This window comes from Hypanus sabinus, chromosome 7 (genome assembly GCF_030144855.1).
Source record: "Hypanus sabinus isolate sHypSab1 chromosome 7, sHypSab1.hap1, whole genome shotgun sequence".
NCBI lineage: Eukaryota > Metazoa > Chordata > Chondrichthyes > Myliobatiformes > Dasyatidae > Hypanus > Hypanus sabinus.
In genome coordinates this window covers 9,992,031-10,009,273 of record NC_082712.1, presented here as the reverse complement: position 1 = coordinate 10,009,273, position 17,243 = coordinate 9,992,031, and the positions used below count along the sequence as shown (strand labels likewise).

General features: G+C 44.0%; 1 protein-coding gene across 1 annotated transcript; it reads right to left on the bottom strand.

Moving 5' to 3' along the window:
• Positions 1-226: 226 nt before the first annotated feature.
• Positions 227-16,520, bottom strand: LOC132396278 (uncharacterized). Its single transcript, XM_059973800.1, has 5 exons — positions 16,263-16,520; positions 14,409-14,792; positions 5,574-5,960; positions 2,776-2,875; positions 227-1,670 (listed from the first exon to the last, which is right to left on the bottom strand). The coding sequence occupies exons 1-5, from the start codon at positions 16,321-16,323 to the stop codon at positions 1,655-1,657; spliced, it is 948 nt and encodes a 315-aa protein (XP_059829783.1). The 5' UTR covers positions 16,324-16,520; the 3' UTR covers positions 227-1,654.
• Between the last annotated feature and the right edge of the window lie 723 nt (positions 16,521-17,243).

The window sequence follows — 17,243 nt, the reverse complement described above, 5'->3', positions numbered from 1 at the left end:
TTCTTTTGAAATCCAAATGACTCAGTTACCTTGTGTGGAACAGAATTTTGATTTTAGTTACATTTTAATCTAAAATCATTTGCAATCATTTTAGTATTTGACTTCGAAACGCCAGAAGGCATACTCAATAAAGTGCTTATTAAACCCATTTTATTCAGTCTGACTTATCTGTGGATTTAGTTATGTTTGCGCAGAGCAAGAACGACAACAGATTACAGTGATTAAACATTTTTACTGAGTTATGTTATGGTAACACGCAGCATTTTCCAATGCGGGAGGAACCAAATGGGTCCACCAAGACACATGTGCACTCGAAATCCCGCGCCATACTAGAGCGCCCCCCGCAGGTAACAGTCCCATTAGACTAACAGCAAGATCGAATGATCGTGTGCGCATTTGTCACATTCTCGCAAAAGATCCATTGGACCATCAGACGCAGAAGCAGAATTAGACCATTCGGCCCATCGAGTCCTCTACGTCATGCTGATTTATTTCTGGCTTAGCCCTGGTTGAGTTGTACCGCGATAAAACCGTTTGCTCATCGTCGGCAAAGCCATCGACCCAATCATTGACTTCAGAAATGGAACTGCCAGTTTGTATTACTGAGTCAAAGATGGAGAGAATCAACATCTTTAGATTTCTGTATGTTAACATCTGGGATAGCTTCTTCTGGGCCCAGTACATAGATGCAATTATGAAGAGGACACGCCAATGTCTCTGCTTTCTTTGAAGGCTCCGGGATTGTAACCAAATACATTTAACACATTTCTTCAGACGCACTGTTAACGGTATCCTAACAGGTAGAATCATTGTCTCGAATACGGCGATACTAACTCACTACAATGCAAGAAACTGCAGAGAGTAGTGAATATAGTCTATCAATAATGTTGGTCATGGTTTACCCTGGAACAATCATGGGCAGAAGGGATGGTCATCAGGGAGTAGCGACTCAGGCTGAAGAGACCGTGGTGAGCAGTGACCAGGGATGTAACCCTTAAGAGGGAAAAGTCATAGCTACTGCACGGAAAGAGGCAAATCAGCTTCTCTAGTTCATGCTGAACTATTAAGAAAGGGATGTAGATTAGACCTCTTTGGGAATGAGTAGGTGATGGGGACTAATGGGCACAAAATGGGTGGTGAAAAGGAAAATATTCCACTTGTTGGAATTATACCTTTCCTCAGCAACACCCACACAATGCTGGAGGAATTTAGCAGGTCAGGCGGCATTAATAAAAATGAATCAACAGTCCTGTTGAAGGGCCTCCTCCTGAATCTTACTTACGCAAGTCCAACGCATAGTCAAGCGGCAGCATCTAACCAGGACCCGTCTTGCTCAAATCGGTACCGAGGTGATGCTGGACAATAATGCTGGAGAGGTAATCATGGGCCACAAGGAAACGGTAAACGAACTGAATATGTACGTTGCATCAGTCTTCACTGTGAAGACACTAGCAATATGGTGACATATTCTTGATTGGTCAGGGCATGAAGGGATATGGGGAAACGGCAGGATACTGGAGCTGGGATGAAAACTGGATCAGGCATGATGAAATGGCGGAGCAGACTCGAAGGGCCAAATGCCCTAATTCTGCTCCTATATCTTAGCGTCTTCTGGTTTTTTGGTACACTGGTCTTCTCAGCTTCCTGTGGTAGCTCAGTCTCGTCCCGTTCTGTGGGCAGATGAAGACGAATTAAAAGGATTTTACAAAGAGACCGCTTCCCGTATCTCCATTCACTGCCAGCAGATCGTACTGATTTGGATGGAGCCTTGAATGAAACACTCTATTTTATTATCGACATCACTGCTTGACAACGAAATTTGAACTGGAACAACATGCAGAAAAAATAAGAAATCATGCATGTGGCACGAATGTTGATGCAATTGTTGACAGCGAGAAAGTTGGCCAGAAGCTATGAGTTGATCGGCAGAACAATAGCAGATGGAAGTTGAAAAGCTGATACACTCTCTTTGGATGCATTAGGTGAGGAAATATTCATCGTACAGTTTGACTTGAAGAACAGGGGGATCTAGCACTAGAGGTTCTGGGAGCTAAGCCAGAGAAAGGTATTGGATATTGATAATGGATTGAGTTTGGAAACTGAAGAAGAATTTGGTTATCACTCAATATAATAGACGATGTGCCGTCTATGTTCGGTTGTGAGGGTGCAGAAGAGACATACCAGGATGATACCAGAATTGGAGAGCATGTTTTATGGTGAAAGGTTCAGCGAACTAGGACATTTCTCATCTGAGCGAAGGAATCTGAAAGGTAACTAATGGAGGTGCATAAGATGATAAGAGGCATAGGTCGAGTACACAGCCACAGATTTTTCGGAGGGCAACATGGATAATACTGGGTGTAAGACTTTGAGGTGCTTGGAGGAAAGGATGGGGCGGGTGGGGGGTGCGGGGTTGAGTGTCTGATTTGTTTTTTAACACAGAGAGCTGTGGGTACGTGGAGCGCGCTGCCAGGGTGATGCAAGGGACATACACTAGAGATATTTAGCAGACTTTTAGATAAGCACATGAACGAAAGAAAAATGCATATGTGAGAGGAACGGGTTGAATTGATCTTAGAGTGAGTTAGAGGGTTGGCATAACAATATGGGCCTAAAGGACTGCACTGTGGTGTAGTGTTCTATCTTCTAAATTGGTTAACAAAATCAAGTCGGAGCTGCCGGATGCCTCAAGTATATCTCATTTTCCAACGCACACGGTAAGTCCCAACGCGCCGGAGCCACATAAAGACAGGAGTTTTCAGCAATATTACATACCTGAGTCTATCAATGTAGAAAGCGACGCCCGTCACGAAAAGGGCGAGGGTTTTTAGTCCGAGTGGGATACACAACATCAGAACGGGGAAATCCTTCGGGGCTGAAGAGAAAGTAAAAAAGGTCAAAGCCCACTCCTCTAAAGCGTGGAGACCAAAACCGTAGACTGAAAGACATCTGTAGATGTAGAAATGAATGGATAAATTAGAGGCATTATTCTAAAGGAACAGATGAACGGGGTGCGTGCGTGCGTGTGTGTGTGTGTGTGTGTGTGTGTGTGTGTGTGTGTGTGTGTGTGTGTGTGTGTGTGTGTGTGTGTGTGTGTGTGTGTGTGAGTGTGTGTGTGTGTGTGTGTGTGTGTGTGTGTGTGTGTGTGTGTGTGTGTGTGTGTGTCTAAGAAAACGGAGACTATCAATGTAGCGGTAAATTTCCAGTTAGCGCAATCGCTTTACAGAGCCAGCAATTACCGAAAGAGAGTTCAGATTAGAGATGGAGATGGTGGATCTGGATTCCCAGTGGCATTTGTTCTTCTCACTGTGACCGTGTAACCTTCCTCTTGGTGTTTCAATTTCTTCCTGCACTACACGTCGACGCCAGAGCGTGGCGACGTTTATGGGCTGTCCTAGTACATCCCTAGCGTATTTTACTGTATATTTTGGCGTTTCAATGTACACTTGATAAATAAATCTAATCTTGTAGTGATCATATTGACAAGTCAGACCTTCGGTGTCTTTGCCGACAAGGAACAACACTGTATTGCATGTTATCACTTGACAATCACTGTAAGTTTCCACTCATGTCCATCTGAATAATTGCACTAGCCAAATATCTTGTTTTACCGATTTTTCCTATGTGGATAACCTAATATTTTGACATGCATTTAATCTGTCATGATCTCAAGCATATCCACCATCGACGGTCCCAAGTCCGGCTGTGAAAGGAGGAAGGTTGGGCATGGGGATAACAAACCTATCCTGTAATAACTCAAAGCTACACGAACGTCAACAGAAGCTCCAAAGTCCGCGTCCCTGTGATATGAGGTCGTGTGATGAAATCGGAAGCCACAGGGCCGATCAACCTTCTATTAGTCCAAGACAGAACACTCTGGCAAGCTGCTCACGGCAGCCCATGCTCCTTTGGGCTTAGGATAGTTTGATGGGCTTAAGAAGAAAAGGAGTGTTTCCACACTGTGTTTGTAACAGATCCACGTTAACCTCGATCGACTTTTCACAGACTTTACAATTTCTACTCATCAACAAACTTCGAATAATGACATTGATTTCCTCGTTAAAATCGATTATACAGACGGAGAGTAACTGGACCCAATCACTGTTGTATGTGTTATTTCAATAGTCATGGTCCGAAAACTGAGGAATATAAAGAGTTGATAGTGTCTTTTACCCAGGGTTGAAATCTCTAATACCAGAGGCATTTAAGGTGAGAGGGGGAGTATTCAGTGGAGATGTAAGGGGCAAGTATTTTTACACAGTGCTTGGAATGAGTTGTAGGGGTGGTGATAAAGGCAGGTACATTAGGGATCTTTAAGAGACGTTTAGATTAGTCACATGGACGTGAGGAAAATCGAAGGAAATTGTCATTTTGTAGGCAGAGGGAATTCTGTAGTTTAGTTGGCCAATTGATCACTAATTTAATTGGTTCGAGGCGCCATTGTGAGCCGAATGACCTATTCAGGTACTCTAGTGGTCTATGCTGTATGTTCTATTATCTAAAGCCAGGCAGATATCCATTTATTCCCGTTTGGTTTGGCAGTTCTTAATCCCTGATAGTTATCAAGTTCAAGTTTATTGTCATTCAACCATACACATATATACAGCAAAACGAAACACCTTTTTCCAGACCAAGGTGCATAACACAGTACATAGAACTCACACAAAACACGTAGACTAATATTGCCATTACCTCCAATATTTCTTTCATTTTGAAAACGACCAAGACTATGGAGGGTTTGAAGAAAAGATTAGGAGACCCAAATGAATGCAAGATACAATAACTGATCATATGTAATCATGAGCATGAATGTATGTCTTACTGCTAAATTGTCTCTGTGATCTGGTGAAACTGCACCTTGCCACTGTATATTTTTACACAGAATGGACAGCCTTAACATCAGTTATACGTATTTTGGAACAACTTCAGCCTGCTGCATTATAGTTGATATGTCGAACTCTGAGAAAAGTCTGCTATCAAAAGGACTCTGTTCTTCGTCTAGACCTTCAAAGATGACATCCCTGCTCGCATTAGGTCATCAACAAGAGCATTGCAAACAAGTACAGTACATGAATGAAGCCACTGTTTTTGACATGATAATTATCCCAAACTCCAGCTTCAGCAACCAGCACTGGTCAACATCAAGTGCATGACCTCACCTTCAGGCTATGACACTTAATGACTTGCGTTAATATTACTTTATGCTGTATGCACCTGTATGTACTGTGTTTTGTACCTTGGTTCAAGAGGAACGATATTTTGTGTATACATGTGCATGGTTGAATTACACTAAGCTTAACCTTGAACTCATGATGAGGACCCGTATTGAAAAAAGGGTTCTCCGAGCTATTTAACGGCCACTAGAGGGGCAAGTCTAGATCTTGGCTTAAAAACTGTCGGACACTGCTGTACTCCCTCGGTACTCCGAGTGGCCGCCAAAACTCCGCCGTTCCCCCTCCCCCTCCACGTCGCATCTCTGACGTGAAAGCGCTGAAATGGGGTTTCCCGTTCCTGCTCCCCTCTGCACTCCACACACTCCCTGTACACTGCGGAATGCCGCAATAGTTTCTTACCTGGTCTGATCCACAGTTGGGTCTCATACTGGGACAAAAAAAAAACTGGTTCGTTTACTGTGTAGGAACTGGAGAAAAAGTAAACAGATCTTCTGAACTCGGCCAGACACAGGTAGTTGTGACTGTCCTCCGCACTCAGCTGCTTTAACCTGGTTGTGGCATTTCCCAGTTCTGGGTCCCCGACGAGCTCGTACCGAGTCGCTCCGTTCTCTGCTGCCCACGATCCACTTCCTTGGTACCTGAAGGTGACGATGTGTCGGTAGGGATCCTTCCTCATCCACGTCACCGTGTACGGGATCGGGTAATGCCGGGGCCTTCTGAACACACAGGGTAACACGGCCGAAGCTCCTTCAGTTCCATTCAGCACTGAAACACTCTCGCCGGGAACTGAGGGGAGGTCAGACAGATTGCATCAGCGGTTGATGGAGAAGATTGAGCACTAAAGCACAGAAACAAGCCCTTCATCCGATCCTGCCTGTGCTGAGCTATTATTCTGCCTAGTCCCATCGACCCGCAATGGACCATAGCCCCCACCACACCCCTCCCATCCATGTACCTATCCAAAGTTAAATGTCGAAATCGAACCCGCATCGATCACTTTTGCTGGCAGCTTGTTCCGCACTCCACCACACTCTGAATGAAGTTGTCCATCCTCATGATCTCCTTCAATACCGATGATATCTTGCTCTAATCTCACGCGATCTCAATGGGAAAAAAAACCTGTTTCCATCTGCTCTATCTATACGCCTCCTAAGTTTAAATGCCTCAATCAAATCTCTCTTTGTTCTCCTAAGCTCTAAAGAATAAAGTCCTAACATACTCAGCTTTCCCCATAACTCAAGTTCTCATATCCTGGCAATATCTTTGTAAATATTCTCTGCACACTTTCAATCTTATTGCGATTTTTCTTGCAGGTAGGCAGTTAGCAGGAGAATGGCAAGGGTTGAACGAGAATTGTTGATTAAAATGGATTTAGAGTACACGGGCAAAAGGGTCAGGCTGAACATGATAGCCTGAAGAGCTCATTTCAACGCTCTACAACTCCAGAATGGCCTGCAGAGTGCTCTACTGAGGTTTCCTGGTGGTGGCTGATGGAGTAGCTGCAATCTCCCGTTGTTCCAACTCTAATTACAGTATCTTACTATTTCCAACCTGTCTTGAAACCTCCTTTATAAGTGTGATATTTTTTCATTATGGATACATCAGTGGGTGGCAGAGGTACCCCTGCTTCTTTGGATTCTATTACGGATTTGCTGCAAAGTCATACACGTGAAGACTCTGAGAAGTTTCAACAATTCATCTCTGAATTTAAACAAATAGATGGTAAATTGAATTCTATTCATCAAACTCTTAATAAACACGACAAACGTATGAAAATTAATGAAGCAATGTTGTCGTCTCCGGAAACGGAAGTGGTTGAATTGCAAAAGCTTTGTGAAAAGCAATCGAAGTCCAACGAAAAGTTAAGACAGAAGATTATCAACATAGAAAGTAGAAGTAGAAGGAACAACCTACGGGTTCTGGGTCTTGAAGAGTTAATCGAAGGTAATAATCCTATGGAATTCTTTGTAAACTTTCTGCAAGAATTATTTTTGGAAATTTTGGCTTCTTTGCCTATGATTGATCGAGTTCACAGGTCTCCCGTGTTTCGATCTCCAAACAGAGATAAACCAGGATCCGTAATAATTTGCTTTCATGAATTTAAAACAACGGATTTGTTAATAAGCAAATCTAATCGGAGAGGCATGATTGACTATCGTGGCGGCAAGATTAGAATTGTGGAAGACAACCCGTTGGGGGTTATGCAGGAATATACTAAATTCAAGGAAGTTATTTCCGAGATTTTTAATAAGGGTTTTAAACCGTTATCCAGCTCATCTCAGAATCACGCTTTAAAACGGTTCTTTCGAATGGTTTCGGTCGATTGCGGAAGCGTAAAGGTTTTTAAAATCCAAAGGCTAGCTGCTTAGTCTGTCCTTACATGAAAACACAAGATTAAATGAGAAACTTTTAATTCGCAAATCCAGTCGAAAGGGCATGATACGTTATAAGGTGGATTATTAAGATTCTCGAAGACTACTTGGTTGAGGTTAAGCAGGAATGTGCTAAGTTTAAATAAGATTTGTTGGAATTTTTTTTAATTAAGGGTTAACCCATCCCTTGGCTACCGAGTTTGACTGAGAATCTCATTAAAGATGGACTCTTCGAACGGTTTCATTGGAATGCTGAAGCATAAAGATTGTTTTAATTTCAAAGCTAACTACTTATCATGTTTTTATGAAGATATAAGATTAAATGTTTAATGTCTTTTTGTATGAATAATGGTAACTTTTACTTTTGGTAAAACCTTTGTAACCAATTTCCTTTTGTATTTTTAATACTGTATTTTTGATATACGAGAATTGAATTCTTGTCTGGATGTTGTTAAGTTTAGGTTGGAATATAAAAAATCTGAAACTAATTGGAGCACTCACCAGGTTTGTTTTTGGGGAGGGGGGTGTCCATAGTTGTAAATGTCGGCTTTCTATTGGTCGACTTTCTTTCTTTGGGAGGTGGGCGAGGGGAAGCTTTTTTTTAATCTCAGAAGCTGTTTTCGAATTGTTTTTAGCCAACTTGTTGCTTGGTTACCATTTCTCCATGTATATGGATTGGTTTAGACTTACATTGTAACGCTTCCTTTCAATTATTCTAAAAATGGACCAAACTATCAACCTACTCAGTTTTAACGTGAAAGAGTTAAATCACCTTGTCAAACATAATAAGATTTTTGCTTATATTGGGAAACTCAAGGTCCCTGTTACTTTTTTTTACAAGAAACTCACATACACAAATGTGATCATCTACTTTGTTAGCCGTTGGAATGGGCTTTGTTTTCATTTGTCTTTTCAGGCCAAATCTAGAGGAGTTTCGATTCTTATAGAAATTACACTTTCCTTTCTCCAACATAAAGTAGTGTCTGATATTACCGGACGTTTTGTTATAGGTTCAGGAAAACTAGATAATAAATTAATAGTATTTGCCAATGTGTATGCCCCAAAAGTAGATGATCCAGTATTCTTTGAGCATTTTTTTTCGTTTCTACCATATCTGAGTCTTTATTCTATGGTGATGGGAGGAGATTGTAACTGCTGATTAGACCCAATTCTAGACCAATCATCTTCTAAACCAGCGTCTCTTAACAAATCAGCTTTGTTTATTCAATCTATTTTATTGAAACGTGGTATTGTTGATATTTGGTGTTTCTTACATCCTTTAGATAGGGAGTACTCTTTTTCTTTACCATGTTCATCATACATCATGCAGGATTGTTTAAAGCACCTGTTGTAGTTAGTTCAAGAGACTCAGAGCTTTATGAAACAGTCAGGCTTCTGGGAGAAGAAATGGCTGAAATAAGGAAAAGCATAGCTAACTCTTAGGGGCCCACCGGCAAAGTAAGAATGAGTGTTAGATGTAAAGCATGTCAGGAGCAGGGAACAGGTAACCAGTGTGAACACTGTTTCAAGTGTGGGCAGACAGGGCACCTCTCAAGAGGCTGTAGAGGACAAAGAAGGCTGGCAGGGAAATCTGACAGCAATGTGCCAATCCGGCCTGTCACCATCCCAGACTCATCAGATCCGAGCCCTGCTGGACCAGATGACAAGGTGCATGAGCTTCTTTGGGAGAGAATCAGGCAGCTGGAGGCGGAGTTAGAGAAAATTGGGAAGGCTGAACAACAGATGGTGGGTACTACCTACGCCAGTCATCTTTCTTTACGTCATCAAGCCAAGCTGACAGCTCTCATCGGGAAGAAGTGCGTGGTGGATTGTTCCGTTGAGGGAGTAGCAACACAAGCACTATGGGATACCGGCTCACAGGTCACTATTATTAATGAAAAGTGAAGAGAGTCCTGTTTTCTACAAATCGGGGTACGGAACATGGATGAGCTCCTGGGTGAGAACGAGAGACTTGTGGGCAAAGCAGCAAACCAGACACCCATCCCCTTTGCAGGATGGGTTGAGCTGAAGTTCAAGTTGGGATCAAATAGGGGCCCAAAGCCAGAGCTGCTTGTGCCGGTGCTTGTCTCTAATGAGCCAGGAGTAGCAGAGCCATCAATCATCGGCTACAATGTAATTGAGCGGCTGGTGATGAATGGAACGGGGAGCATCCAGAAGCTACACCTGCTGCGGTAAGAGACGCCTTTTCCATTGACTGCTAAAGGGCAAATGAGTTGATTCACATAGTGCAGAGCGGTGACCAGGATGACAAGGAGGGCGTGGTGAGATTTGGAAAACTAAAGATAGTGATTCCGGCGGGTCAGACCAGGGGTGTTAAGTGCATTGTGAGGACAGGGCCCCTTTCCGCAAAACAGGATGTTCTTATTGAACCTGATGAGATCCCAAAGTGGCCAGAATGGTTGAACATTACTGATACCATCATCTGTCTGCAGAAGGGGAATTGGTCTAGGGTGGCTATCCCCGTCACTAATGACGGCAACCACGACATTACTCTCACCCCTCGTACAGTGCTGGGACAGCTACAACAAATTAGGGCTATCTACCCAGTGAATGTAAGGCCAGTCAATGCCAGTGTAAACACAGCAAAAACAGCCAGCACTAGTGAAAACACTGCCAGCACAGCCAGCGCTCCTGAGAATCACAAAGAGAAACACAGACAGCTGGACACATGCAAACATGAGACATGGGACCCTCCAGTGCCTGTTGATCACCTGACTCCAGACCAGCAGGAACAGGTGAGACAGATGCTGCAAGAAGAGAGTGCTGTATTTTCAAAAGATGAGAGTGATTGGGATGCATTCGATATCTGCTGTTAAAAACCAGACAGAGCTACACAACTCCTGTAAGGCGCACCTACACTTCTGTACTCAAACCACTCCACATGGAGGTGAAGCAGTATTTGGAGGACCTACTGAATGGATTCAAAATTCCCGGTCCCCATACTCATCACCAATAGTCTGCGATCGTAAGAAGGATGGGAGTTTACGTCTGTGCGTGGATTACCGTGAGCTGAACTGAAAATCCATCCCGGACCGTCACCCCATCCCTCGAATGCAAGATGTCTTGAACAGCCTAAGTGGGAGTGTATGGCTCTCGGTACTGGATCAGGGCAAGGAGTGCCATCAGGGTTTCCTTGCGGAGAGTAGCAGACCACCTACAGCCTTTATAACACCTTGGGGCTTATACGAGTGGGTAAGGATCCCCTTGGGCCTGTCCTCTGCCCCAGCAGAGTTCCAGCGCAGTATGGAGGAGTGCCTCATGGGTTTGCAGGATGAAACATGTCAGCCGTATTTGGATGACAATCTTGTCCACAGGCAGCCTTTTGAAGACTATCTGCGGGATATGAGAGAGCTGTTACGTCGCTATCAAGCACATGGGGTAAAACTGACAGCTAAACAGTGTGAAGTGTTTAAAGACCAAGTGAAATTCCTGGGAAAGATTGTATCCAAAGGTGGCTATTGCATGGATCCTGCTGGGATAGCACCAGTACAAGCACTCAAAGACCGTAAACCTGAGGAAAATGCTGGGGTTCCTATCGTACTACCGCCCATATATCCCAAACTTTTCATATATTGCCAAGCCGCCGTACCATCTGTTATCCACCGAGAAGACGCCAGGAAGTAAGGTCCAAGGATCAAGTGAAAGTAGGAGTAAGGGTAAACGTAATGAGTCAGACCAGCTACCCTCAAGCCAACCGATCACCTGGATCGAAAAACACCAGGAAGTGTTCTGCCAGCTGTTAGAGTACTTGCTGCGTGCACCACTCCTAGGCTATCCAGACTTTGAGAAGCCGTTTGTGTTGCATTGTGATGCCTCTCAAGAGGTGCTGGGTGCATTACGGTACCAGAGACAACAAGGCAATCTGGTCGTCATAGGTTATGGGTCGAGAACACTAACTGCACCACAAAAGAATTACCACCTCCATTCTGTAAAGTTAGAGTTTTTAGCAATGAAGTGGGCCATTTGTGAAAGATTTCGTGAGTATCTATATTATGCGTCCTCATTCACTGTCTACACCGATAATAATCCCTTAAGCTGTGTGTTGACCACCGCGAAGCTGAACGCCACAACACCCCTGGTGGATTGCGGAGTTTAATTTCTCAATCAAGTACCGGCCTGGGAAAGTTAATGGAGACGCGGATGGCTTGTCACGGATGCCACTTGATATGGAGCAGGACATCCGCACATGCTCACAGGAAATGCAGCCAGAGACAATAACAATTGTCACACAGGCTCTCCAACTCGAATCACATGAACATGAGCCCTGGTTGTGTCCAGCCACCATCGCTGCAGCACGTACTGATGGAGAGCAGGAAAGGCTAATTTCCACAGTTGCAGAAATCTCCACTGAGAACCTAAAGAAAGCACAAAAGGATGATCCAGTCATTGGCAAGGTGTGAGAGGATGTCATGACAGGACAGTGGCCTCATCAACGGGGAGGAGACCGGCGTGATGACACCTCTGTTCTGGTAAGGGAGAGAAACAAGTTCTTTCTCAATAAAGACGGCATTCTGCACAGGAAGTTAGCGGTTCCAGATCAACTAGTGTTACCTAAAACATTCCATCAGCTGATATACAAGGAGCTGCATGAGGAGATGGGACACCTCGGAGTGGAGCGGACACTCAGCCTGATCCGTGATCGATTCTATTGGCCTCATATGCAAAGAGATGTGGACCATCATGTGACCAAGGTGTGTAGCTGCCTGAAGCTGAAGCGTCCGAACAAGCCAACTAGAGCACCACTGGTTAATGTAGTAACCACATATCCTTTTGAGATCGTTTTAATAGATTATCTGCATCTGGAAAGCTGTAAAGGAGGATATGAGTATATCCTGGTTGTCATTGATCACTTTACGCGCTTTGCCCAGGCGTACGAAATGTACCAACAAGTCAGCAAAAACTGCCGCTGAAAAGATCTTTGGAGACTTTGCGCTCAGATTTGGATTTCCGGCCAAGTTGCATCATGATCAGGGCAAGGAGTTTGAGAAGAAGCTGTTTTCCAAGCTGGAAGAATACTGTGGCATCCAAGGCTCTTGCACAATGCCTTACCAGCCGGCTGGAAACGGTCAGGTTGAGAGATTTAATCGAACACTCCTCTCCATGCTGAGAAACTTGACAGAGGAAGCCAAGTCAGATTGGAAGAGCTCCTTGGCCAAGGTCGTACATACAGTGAATCGTCGGGATATGCCCCATACTACCTCCTCTATGGTAGATGTCCCCGGCTACCTGTGGACGTTATGTTTGGCCTGACACCAAGTGATCAGAGCACCTCTCACAGCGAATATGCCAGTAAGTGCAGAAGGCGGATGCAAGAGGCATACAGGCTGGCATCACAGACAGCTCAGAGGGAGCAAAATAGAGCAAAGAAGCAGTATGACTGGAAGACTTATGGAGTGGAACTACACCCAGGGTGCAGAGTATTAGTGCGGAACTTCAGGGACTGAGCAGGACCCGGGAACCACCTTTGATCATTTGAGCAATTGTCAGCTAAATATAGTTTACCCATAACTCACTTTTTTAGATATTTACAAATTAGAGACTTTTTAAAATCTCGGTTATGTTCATTCCCTATAAGCTCAGATAAGAACTTACTACACGTAATTTTTAGTCGGACACTTTTTTATAATGGTTCAAAATCTAAGATTTATGGTATGTTACTGGAGACTGGGAATGTTCCGTTAGACAAAATAAAGAATCTCTGGGAGCAAGATTTACAGATATCAATACCTGAGGAAACTTGGAATGAAAATTTTAAACTGGTTAATACGTCATCGCCATTAAGCTCGTCATTCCCTCATACTATTTAAGGTGGCACATGGAGCTCATATGACTAAGGATAAGCTATTTCGTTTTTATTCAGATATATCTCCCTACTGTGACAGCTGTAATAATGGATAAGCTTCATTAATTCACATGCTTTGGACTTGGCGGAATCTTGAAAAATATTTAAGGAAGTTTGTCAAACTTTCTCCTTACTTTTTAAAGTCAATTTTAAGCCTAACCCTCTGACGGCCCTATTTGGTATTGTTACAGGACAAGATATTAAGTTGAAGGTATCTGATTTACATATCTTGGCCTTTAGCTCTCTTACAGCTAGGAGGATGCTTTTCTTTAAATGGAAAGATGTTTTTCCTCCTACTCATGTTCAATGGTTATGTGACGTTACGCCATGTTTAGATTTAGAGAGGATTCATTGTTCAACTTCTGAATTTCGTCAAGAGTTTGAAACATTGTGGGGACCTTTTCCGAATTATTTTCAAAACCTTCAATTCGTTATTTAAACTCAGATGTTGGCTATTATTAATTTTTAGCATATGAGAAGCTATTTACCTTCTTTTCTCCTTAATGAACTGCTTCGGTCGTGATAGGAGTTAAACTCTTTTTTCTTTTGTAATAAATTAGTATAGTCCAACAATTGATTAACTTATAGGAATATGGGGTAATGTAATTGTTATTATGAACAGATATAATGCAACTGGTCGATTTTTTTAATCTTTTCTGACCTTTTATATACACTTTCTTGCACTCTGTATTCTTCTATGCAGAAACTAATAAAAATATTGGAAAAGAACAAAGTGTTCTACCAAACCAAATCGCATGACCATTCCAGTATCATGGGAGATTGCAATGCATAATTTGGCTGCAGTGTTTTTCTGCAGAGAACGTCACAACACTGCGCCCGGTGCCAGGTGCACACTTTCCAGCAGGAATCACTGGGAAGGGATTAAAGGCAATTGACCGTCGCACGGGTCAGATCAACATTTATTGGTCAGAGTTGAGCCATAGGTCCCATGTTCCCTGACCACTAGGGAAGCTCGAACCTTCGGACGTGGCTCCATACCTCTCACAGACAGCTCCGTTGGAATCGGAGTCTCAATCCTTCCGATATTAAGCTCCACCCGGCACCGATACCAGTCACTGTCCTCCCGGCTCAGACGTTCCACCATTATCGATATGTCCCTCTGACTGATGTTCCCCACGAATACAATCCGACTTCCTCCACCCTTCGGTGTCACCTCATCGCACGCAAAGCCACCGGCTCCGGGAAATGTGCAGTTGAACAACAGAATATCATCATTTGATTCCTTCCTGTACCAGATCACGGAGCCGGTGAGTGCGAGGTCAGTAGGTGGGTGGGTGAAAGTATACGGCAGGACAGCTGAGGACCCTTCTACCGCAGTTACCACATCAGCACCGGACATTGACCAACCATTCACCGAATAGTCTGCAGAGAGAGACAAAAAGTAAGTGTGTGTGTGTGTGTGTGTGACAGAGAAAGTGTGTTTGTGTGTGTGTGAGAGAGAAAGTGTAAGTGTTTGTGTGTGAGAGAGAGAGTGTGTGTGTAAGTGTCTGTGTGAGAGAGAGTGAGAAATAGAGTACGTGTGTGTGAGAGAGAGAGAGACAAAAGGAGTGTGTGTGCGTTTGTTTGTGTGTGTGTGTGTGTGTGTGTGTGTGAGAGAGTGAGAGAGAATATGGGCCTGCTGTGGGAGAAGTCCGCGATGAGTGTTGTACGTGCAAGAATGGGTGCCCGGGAGTGCGCTACAGACGACAATGCAGTCAGGATTTGGCAAGTTTGTAATTGTTGTCTGTGCCACGGGTCTGATGGTTTCTGCAATTCGGCTGCTTCATTATCAGGCGGATGGGTGTGCTTGAGACTTTGGAGTACTGGTTACAGACAGGAGAGCTCTTGGATTTTCCCTGGTGACAGCAGGGAAGGAAGACTTTGAGTTTATACTGGCATAATGTAAGAACAACCCAGTCATTTCCACTTCTCCGTCGTCTCCCCACAGCCCCGCTAATTCCTGTTCTGTCACTTCTCTTTTTCTATTTGAATACTTCAGTTGTGTCTGCCCCTCCCCGCGGTTCTGAAGCCTTTTCCTCCTGCCCCAGAACCACCCTTTGGTTGGAAATAATATGTCCTAGCAAGAATTCAGTTCCTTGGCCAATCATCCTCATTCTGCAACATCAGATATCTTCCATTCCATGAATGAGGATCGGCCACGTCTGTCCACACTCTTCAGAATTTTGAGTACTCCCCGTTAGGTCTCCCTGCGATTCCCGCTGCTATAAGAATATTTAAATATGGGCTAGGAGCAGGAATCCACTCGGCCCTTCTAGGTTTACTTCACTTTTCTTTTGAGATACAGCTCGGTAACGGGCCCTTCCGCCCCAAAGGACCCTCGCCGCGCAATTGCGCCCATGTGACCAATTAACCTACCAATCCCACGTCGACAGAGGGCTAACGCACTAACTCCTTACGGACAGCGTCGGGGATTGAACCCGAGTCGCAGGGACCACAACGGGTTTCGCTAACTGCGTGCCGCCCACACCAATCAGAATACGGCCGGTCTGCCTTTATCGCTTATCCCGATCTTCACCTACGTTCAGTAATCTTTCAGTATCTTCCTCATTGTTTCATTCTGGGTTACAAAACCCGGATTCCGTGGAGCGCGTTTCTCCACCTTTCGGCCATCAAATCACCTCCACAGCAGAGAGTGCAATGAGTCAACGGGCCGCCCAGCGTTATCAGGAACGCCTAAGGACTTTCAATACTAACCCACCCCACCCCCCCGTCCCCACGACACTCTGTAGTTCTAGCCAAAGGCAAAAGGACAGTTGAAGCGTTAGAGTTTGAACCGAGTATTGAGAGAGCTGATGAGACAAGGAGTTAGTGAGGTTAATGGAAAACACTTACTGTATCCCCGGATTGAGACGGACAACAGGAGAGTGCAGAGACAAACCCGGAGAGACAGCATCGCCAAGACGACACTGTGGATTCTTCCTCGTGTACTGAAGCGCAGAAGTTACTGGAAACGTTTCTTCACTTCCTCCAAAGACGGTGCAACCCTTACAGTTACTAATTTTAAACTTGGCAGGGGTAGACTGACAGGGTGATATAGTGCATGAACAGACACATTAGTAATTAGCCGTCCATAATAGAGTAAATGGAAGGGTCCGGGAAAGCCTTGTAGATCTCTGAGAGAGCGAGGTAGACAAACACCCACTGAGTATGTAGTTCTGGTGAACTACCCATAGAAAGGGCGTCATCAAGGCAAAAGATGGTGGAGAATGGTTTCGCAAAGATATCATTCAGTTTGGACAACTCAAGTCATCAAAGCAGACTGGATTAAATGTGCCTGTTTTCTCTGCACCGTGGGAGGCCAAGGGGTGACATTATCGAGGATCATAAAATCGTTTAATTTGGATGTCCACGGAATCTTTTCTAGTTCTAACACTACAGGACATAGGTTTACTGTGAGGGGGAAGTATAGAAAGAGGAGCGGAGCAGCAGTGGCTGTTAGGAACATAAAATGGGAGACTAGAAGAAATGATTCAGGGGTTGCAATTATAACGCAGCAAAAATATGTGAATAGGAGGAAGGATATGATTAATATAGAGGGATATGGACAAAACATGGAAAAAATATAGGCACGGGTCAGCAAGGAAGATTTGGGCCAAAAGGCCTGCTTTGGATAGTGTAATGTATTCAGCCATTCTAGTTCGCACCCATCTATTGCTCCTATCACTGCACTGCAAACACTTTATACTGTATAATGCTGTTTATGTTGTAATTACATGTTGCTATTTGCATGAATGTATTTATGCACATTTTATTCCATATCCGTGCCTGTACTTCAAACTAGTTATATATATATGAAGTGGATGTTTGCAACAG